General features: G+C 37.3%; 1 protein-coding gene across 20 annotated transcripts in view; it reads left to right on the forward strand.

Moving 5' to 3' along the window:
* lrrc7 (leucine rich repeat containing 7) overlaps positions 1–5900 on the forward strand; it is a 139335-nt gene extending 133435 nt beyond the window's left edge. For 11 of the 20 annotated variants that reach the window (XM_075485888.1, XM_075485887.1, XM_075485884.1 and 8 more), the window contains 2 exons: positions 731–805; positions 2914–5900. In XM_075485888.1, coding sequence (XP_075342003.1) covers positions 731–805; positions 2914–3024 — 186 coding nt within the window. In that variant the 3' untranslated portion in view covers positions 3025–5900. Of the gene's footprint in view, positions 1–730; positions 806–2657 lie in introns of all 20 variants that reach the window. The other 9 variants (XM_075485901.1, XM_075485895.1, XM_075485890.1 and 6 more) reach the window with 8 other exon arrangements.
* Positions 5901–8585: the final 2685 nt, after the last annotated feature.

The following is an 8585-nucleotide window of genomic DNA, read 5'->3' on the forward strand; positions in this document are numbered from 1 at the left end:
CTCTAACATTCAGTATATGTGTTTGTTGCTGCATTCACTCACAGATTGTAGTGTGTAGGTGCTGCTGCACTCTCACTACAACACCATGTTGTTCTTAGATAACCAGTGTCATTTCTCTATGGCACATTTATCTGTTTAGCTCACTATTGTGTGTTCAACATATAAGCAACATGTGCTGAACTATGTTGAGTCGGCACAGCCACATTGTCCAACACTTTCTATGTTCAAAAACATCTTTCAGCTCTCAATGAAAAGATGTTGGTGTTTTTACAATCTCTGCCTTGGGTTTATTGAGGGAAAATATGGGGAACTAGATTTTTTTTTCTGCCCTTCCTGCTACCTACCTATTTCCCAAAGTTCTTACCCTCATATTCTTTAAATACTTTATACTACTAGTATATCTATATTTCTGTCATTCTGATCCTATGTCTATCCCGTGCCAAATCCTTATCAAAAAAATTAGCTGATAAACAATTTTTTAAAAGTTTAAAAATTTGAATTAAACATATGTCATAATGAATTATTAGCAGTTTTGTTTTCAGCTTGACTTTTGAATAATTTGCATTCCTCTCTAAATTGAGAACTCAACAACAATTTGTGGCAGGAATGTGATTTCTTTTTTTTATTTTGTGGGAGTGGGGTTGGATATCACGTTGAGCATGAGAAAGGCAAAGATTCTAAACCATCGTGTCCCTGTGTTGTCCTAACTGTGTATCATTTTGACTTATAGGGTATCTTTGTTACTAGGGTACAGCATGATGGGCCTGCTGCCTCTGCCCTGCAGCCCGGAGACAAGATACTGCAGGTAAACACCCTCCCACTCATGATCAAATGGACCACAATCAGCACCATCCTCCATCCTCTATAATCCTTTGAAATGATTGAGGCAGGGCATTCAGCAGGACGAAACAGAGCATCTTTTAATGTCCGTCAAGTACAGTTAGCCTGACAATTGTATGGTGCAACTTTAGCTATTCAACTGCAGCTCTATCTTTGTTCACAAATCAACCCACTGTTTGCTACCAAAGAGTGTAAAATACTTTTAACATTTCCCACTTTATATGCTGCCACTGTGTGTGTACCATCTAGAAATTTGGCATGCACCACCGCCTCTCCCCTCTGCTCCCTCACTCTTTTTTCATCATCAGCTGATGACACCCATGAACCGTTGAGTAAAAGATCAGAAAGTTTTAGAAGCCTTAAACAGTATTTTATTTTGTACTGCGTTATTATTCTTAGTAAGATGGATAATGCAATGCAGACAAGTCGCCTTTCAGTTGATGCTGTTTACAGTTTGAAGGTTCTTTGGCTAAACAATATACTCACTGCATAGAGGTCCAAGATAGATATAAGACAACATAAAGTGGACATCTATCATTTAAAAAAAAAAGATAAGATAATAAATTAACTTAGTCATGCCATTTTATCAAATGTATTCAATTCTGTATTCTAATAAAGAGAGTTTGAGTTGATGCTATTTCTTTTAAAACAGTTGCCTGCAGGTTGCAGGTGCAGTTGGAAATGGACATTTCTGAAGTTATATATATATACAACTGAGGTGAAACCCGTCTATGCATATTCCCACTGTCAGAACTTTCCAAATGCCAGTTAGAAAAATAGTTCAACAGAACTGAAAAAAGATAAAAGACTTTGAATTGTCCAATAATTTTCAAATATTCAAGTGAATATTATGCGTTCAGTTTGTATGTGAACATTCTTGCAAACTAAAACTTTTGGTCCGCCCGACATTTTTTAGACATCGCCAACTCCCACTTTAAGCAGAATGCTCCCTGTCCAGAGAGCTCTGTGGGTGAAACTGTGTAAAACATAAGCTGTCTTGCTTTTAGTTAAGAGTTTCAATAGACCATAATGTGGTTTTGACTGTTGATAAACATCTTCTTGACTATAGAACAGTTATTAACGTTTGTGAGGCTTCTTTCAAGTACAGTGTGTATCCTAAGGTGTTTCCACATCTCCTAACTAGTGGGGTTTCATTCTTTTCTACAAAGAGCATCATTGAACCTCAAGTAATTACTTAATTACACCTATTTCACAACACAGCACTGAAACCTATGTATTTGAGCAAATAGCACAAGCCTTGTCCATAATTAGATGCTAATCCTGTCTTGCTTTTATATTAGCATTATTTCTGACTTTTTCTCCCACTAATATATATTTATGTATATATATTTTTTTCCAACCCTGACAACACTAACTGTGCTTTATATACATAACTTTGAAAATGTCCTAAACACAGAATTTAACTGAATGCTGCAAATTGCATTATGGTTGACTGGGGATTATATTATTCTTTGAATAGCTAGATTAGTAAATATAAGGAAATGTGGCTGAATTATAAGAAAACGTGTATAAAATAATGTCTTGATGTAATGTCTTTATAACACCAGCATTTTTAATAACCCCCAGTAAATCTGTGAGATTTAATCAGGTAACACAAATTGCAAAAAGTAAAAATCTTACCCTCTTAGCATTTTCTGGATATTTGAAAGATTAGAAACTTAACCCGAACTGACAGGAAAGTCATGTCTGTCAACATGAGATCTTAGTGTTTTATAGTAATAGATTTACCCTCCTTCATGTCTCATATCTTACATATTTTCCTCCCCCCTCTGTTCCCCTCCATATTCTCTCCACAGATGTACAGTTTAGCTGGATGAACTCATCTAAAAGCCCTTTTTGTCTTTACCCGTTCTCTTTCTACAGCATGACTGTGTAGCTCCTCCTCTTCTCTCTCTTTTCCCCAACAGTGATGTGTTACTGAGATAATGATGGCAGTGACCCTCCATCCTTCCACAAACACTCACACATAGACATGTGTATGGAAAAACTGCAACACACATACATGCACACACACACACATGCTGTTGACTGTGCTGCGTGTTTGCCTTGCAGGCTAATGGACATAGTTTTTTACACATGGAGCACGAGACAGCCGTCTCTCTGCTGAAGAGTTTCCCACGGACGGTGGACTTGATGGTTCTGAGAGACAGCAGCACGCGCTAGAAATAGTTTTTTAAAAAAACGAACAAATACGACAACGCTTCTCTTCTCTACTCATCGCCATCTAATGCCACCCCACCTGCTCTCCACTGGAGGCTTGTGGAACTGAAATATGAGCCGCCTTTTTTACATTTTTAGAGGAACACACAGACATTTATTTGCCTATTGCTGGACCAAAGGCAAATACCAGTGCCAAATGTACCATAGGAAACATATCGGCTCCTCTGTCTACTTGAGGTCAGGGACCTGATCAATGGCTGGACGGACCATGAGTGGACTCAATCCTTTTGAGTTCCTACAGGGCTGCTGCAGTTTGGATTTTGTGGTTGCTTAGTCTTCTGATCAGTCTTGTTAGTTTGTTTTCGTTGTTTTGGGTATTTTTGCTTTTCCCCGCTGCCTTTGTTGCTGTCTGTACTGGATTTTGAATTATTTGTATGTGTAACACTTTAGTTCACTTTCCCTCTTCTTCATTGTCTTCCTGTTCTGTTTTTCTGCCATCTTATATTCTTATTTCAGTTTTTATCCTTTATTTTCCTTTTTGTTATACTTTTTTTTTATTTTTTACTGTCCCGTTTTGTATTCTTTTGACTGTCTTTTGTTCTGTTCTGCAGGTTATTTTTTTCCTCCAGTGTACAGAAATTGAAAACTTAAGACTTTCTGCCTTGTGTACATATATAGAGGCTCAGTTTTCCATAGCTGCACTCTCAGTAGGGCCTAAACAGAAAGTTCTAAAAGTTTATGATTATTGTTGATAAACTATATTCTGGATTCTCCCCTGTGAACATACAGGGATCATTTCTCCAAATGGATGATTTTCTAAAGTATAACACTATTTTATCTGTATAGAAAACACTTTTCATAGTTCATCATTGCTACTTTTATGTTTGAATACCTTGTTGCTTGCACAGCTGCATTGAAAAAAGCTAAAGCAATATTTTCTGAGGCTCAGCTCATTGAGCCTCTCAGCAGAGTCTAACTTGTCCTGCAGTGCCATCTATTGAGCAAGTCATGCTAATGTTTACACACACACTGCCATGCACACGAACAAACAGGCAAATCCACATAAAAAACCTCTGTGCCCCCACACACCACAACACTTATGAATTGGTGTGCCCTGTGCACTGTTGTATGATGACACCCACTGGATATATCAGCCTGGTTATAGAATACAAAACTATTTTAAAGCCAGTCACACTCTGACTGAACACCAGTAATAATTCCTGTGCCATCCTCTGAAGTCCTGTCTTCTGCTGATCTCACAGCAGTCACAAAATCCTTTTCTAGGCATCGTATGATTAGGTCACAGCTTGCTTTCATTACACTGGAGTAATTAATTTCACTCAGTGACAGCCAGCCTTTTTCTATTAGCCTTTAGACATCTCTAAATGAGTTTCTGATGCTTTATACCATGTAGATCCTCTACCATTTCTTGATTTTGTTTACCCGAGTTGAAAACATAAAGGTTTTGTCTCTTTGTGGCTCAGTTTTAGTCTGCGCTGTGAGGGCAGAAGTGTGGCTTTAGTGAGTCAGGAAACGTATATAGCTGTTGGCGCCGAAAGAGTGCCATTACATTTGAGGTTAGACATTTAACAGAGCAGAAAAAGAAGTATATACTCAAATGTAGAGACTTCCATGATATGGGAAGTTTCTGTCCTGATGGCTGATGGTCACACTGGAGAAACTGTATCGATATGACAGAAGTAACAACAGAAAAAATCAAGGAGGTTTAGTTGATTTATTTGTGTAAATGCAAGACTCGTCTTAAAGACTTTTCATGGCAGTGAGTTCTGTTCTGTTATTTATAAAACCTGATGTTTTACTCAGAGCGAAACAACATCATTCACTGTCCTTTGCTTTTACTTGACATCCTGTGCCCATTTTGTATCAACTCTCCTAATGAACATTAGACTTCCATTAATTCAGCACTAAGGACACAAAATGGCACAGTTTAATTCTGTGGTTGAGAGACTGAACTACAGGTATCCACCCATCCCTATTTAGAGTTTGAAATATCAAAGATATTATGATGAAAACAGAGAAAAGTTTGATATTCTAATTATTTTTTACTACATGTTTCAGGTAATTATTTCTAAATATATTGATATACCTTAGCTTTGCTCAAAAATTGTGATATTTTATAAAGACACTTGTAACAAAGTTATGGATGGGAGTACGCACAGTATGACTCGGAGACCACATGTACTATCCAAATCTGTATAAAATGTATTTCTACTGTAATTGTGAATTTGTGTTATACAAATATATATTATATATATATGTATATGAATATAAAAACAGTCATTTTCTATGTGTTTAAACAACATAAGAGCTGAACAAATGAGGACAGTTTCATTGTACATAAGCTGTGAATGAAATCCAATTTAAAATGACTCATATTGATTGTGAATGTACTCATGCTTTCTGCAGTACCTACACTTACCCAATTTGAATGCTGCTTCTTTTGTTGTGTGACAAAAAGTACTTTGACCTCTGAAGAGAGAAATGCTGTCGAGTTATAAGTTGGGCAAACTTTAGTGACAATTTAAAAGAACTATTTATTTCTTTATTTATTTGCACATGCAAGTTGAAATCCTTCCAGTTTTAAGTTTGAGTATTGATACGGAGAAATGTAATTGCTGAAGTATATATAATATATATCATGTGTTTAGAATGCATTTTGCAGATGCTATCTGTACATACTATTTAAGATACAATTTTTACAAAAAAATAATATATGTATAAAATTGAAAAAATGCTGTGCAGCAACTATACTGGAGCCATTTTGGGCTTTGGGACGTACCATTTTTTCAGTATATAAGAAGTGTTTTGAATAATGTATTAAAGTCTCTATTGTACAAATAATAAAAATGTCACTATTGGTAATGTTTGCTTTCTCTGGTGCATTGAACTTGGACTTTTGGAAGGCGGAAGAATATGACATTTCTCTTTCTAACCTTCTGTCCATATTTTTGTTGAAAAAGGGAGGTGGAAAGGAGAGGGACAAGAAAACGAATGACAGAAGGCAAATGGGGTGAAAGGAAGTAGAAAAAAGGCAGACAGGAAAAGAAACAGATGGAAGGATGAAGGGATGAGAGAGGAAAAAGAAGACCAAAGACCATATGAAAAGAGAAGAGACTGATGAAAACTTTGATGAAGAGATGAACCAAAGAGACGATGAAAATGAAGAGAAAGATGAGAATCATGTCTGCTTTCCTGTGGATTTAGCTCACCAGAGCCTCTCGTCATCTCAGCAGATGCTCCTTTGTCTCTCTGTCCATTAGTTTAACAGCCTGGACTACTCTTCATCCCTCTTGATCCGTTCATCTCATCTTTTCTTGGCTCTTATCTGAGCATTGGATCACAAAGGGATAGTTTATCTCACTGCCTCATAGACCCAAAAGACCCAAAACCTTGCCAGTAAAAAAAAGTTTGAATATTGTGGTAAGTATATAAATCTTACAAGTTTTTTCATTCAGCCCATATGCTAATTAACGTCTAAGAGATAAAGTGAATGACTTTTCTTTTTTACAGTGCGTTGTTCTGATGGGAGAAGCTGCATCCTTACATTGATGTTATTTTGCCACCAAAAAGAAATTGTTGCAGTCACACCCTCACATGCAAGAGCAGAACAGCAGTGATCCCAGCAAAAACTGCATAGGAAGCACTCAAAAAACACTACAGACTATAAAGGGTTCACCCATCCTTGAAACTTTACAGATAACAATCTGATTAGATCTGATGGAATCTGGGAAAAGCAAGATAGGTGTACATTTTAGAGTAAACAGCTGCATTTATCTGAAATGATTAATAAGAATGTCAACAATTCTCAAACTCTGTTTGCTATGATTGAAAAACTCACAAATCCTCCGAAACAGTCAAACCCAGACCTCCTCTACACTGAGAAATGCAACGAATTTGCCAACTTTTTTAGTCAAAAAATCAAAACAATTAGACAAAACATTTAAACCACACAGACAAAAAGAAAACTAATCTGTGTATAAAACCTAGAAATAATTCTGACGTTATGTCCCAATTTAATATTGTTGATTTAAAAATCCTAGAGGAAACAAGTTCGGCATCTGAAATCAACAACTTGCACTCTGGATATAATACCATCCGACTTTTCAAAAACTGTTTTTACCTCAGTAGAAAGTGATCTCCTACAAATAGTTAACAGCTCACTGGCATCAGGCATTTTTCCCAAGTTACTAAGGAAAGCTGCCATTAAGCCACTCCTAAAGAAGAGAACTCGAGATGCCTCTATGATGAACAACTACAGACCTGTCTCTAATCTCTCTTTTATATCCAAGATTATTGAGAAAGTTGTATTTAACCAGCTCTACGACTTTCTGAATGAAAGTGGAAGTCAATCTTTCAATCAGGCTTCCGACGTCATCACAGCACTGGAACAGCTTTGGTCAAAGTGTTAAACGACATTAGGTTGAATACTGATTCTGGTAATGTTTCAGTCCTGGTTCTGTTGGACCTCAGCGCTGCGTTTGTTATTGTAGATCATAGAATCCTGTTGGACTTTCTGGAGCGGTCCTTAACTGGTTCAGGTTCTACTTAGAAGGCTGGAGTTATTTTTTTTACAATTGGCAGCTATGAATCTGAGCGAGTGGCCATGACTTGTGGAGTCCCCCAGGGGTCAATTCTTGGACCTCTTCTCTTTAACTTGTATATGCTCCCTTTGGGTCACATATTGCAGAACTTTAACATCAAATATCACAGTTATGCAGACGATACACAACTTTATGTCTCTGTCACCAGACGACTGCAGCCCAGCAGACGTGCTGTGTCAGTGTCTGGAGGAAGTAAACTCCTGGATGAGAGAGAATTTTCTACAATTAAATGAAGACAAAACTGAGATCATTTTGTTTGGTAGCAAAGAGAAGAGGGTCAACGTTGGTAAATATCTTGAGACTCGGGCCCTTACAATCACTGACCAAGTTCGTAACCTTGGAGTGTTGTTAGACTCAGATCTGACTTTCAGCAGCCACATCAAAGCTGTCACCAAGGCAGCTTTTTACCACCTCAGAAATATCAACAGAATTAAAAGTTTTCTCTCGCAAAAAGACCAGGAGAAACTCATCCATGCATTCATCTCCAGTAGACTCTATTACTGTAATGGTCTTTTAACTGGACTTCCCAAAAAGAGCATTAAACATCTGCAGCTCATCCAGAACGCTGCTGCTGGAGTTTTAACCCGGACTAAGAGATCTGAACACATCACACCAGTTTTAAAATCTTTACTCTGGCTTCCAGTCAGTCACAGAATAGATTTTAAAAGCCTGCTGATGGTTTACAAATCCCAGAACGGTTTAGGCCCAAAATACATCTGTGATGTGTTCAGAGAATATAAACCCAGCAGAGCTCTTAGATCCAAGGACTCAGGTCAGCTGGTCCAGTCCAGAGTCCAGACTAAACATGGAGAAGCAGCATTTAGCTGTTATGCTGCAAACAAGTGGAACAAACTGCCAGTGGAGATTAAACTTTCACCAAATGGAGACATTTTTAAATCCAGGTTAAAAACATTTTTTTTTCTCATGTGTCTATGCATGAAA

The sequence above is a fragment of the Odontesthes bonariensis genome, chromosome 15 (genome assembly GCF_027942865.1).
Source record: "Odontesthes bonariensis isolate fOdoBon6 chromosome 15, fOdoBon6.hap1, whole genome shotgun sequence".
NCBI lineage: Eukaryota > Metazoa > Chordata > Actinopteri > Atheriniformes > Atherinopsidae > Odontesthes > Odontesthes bonariensis.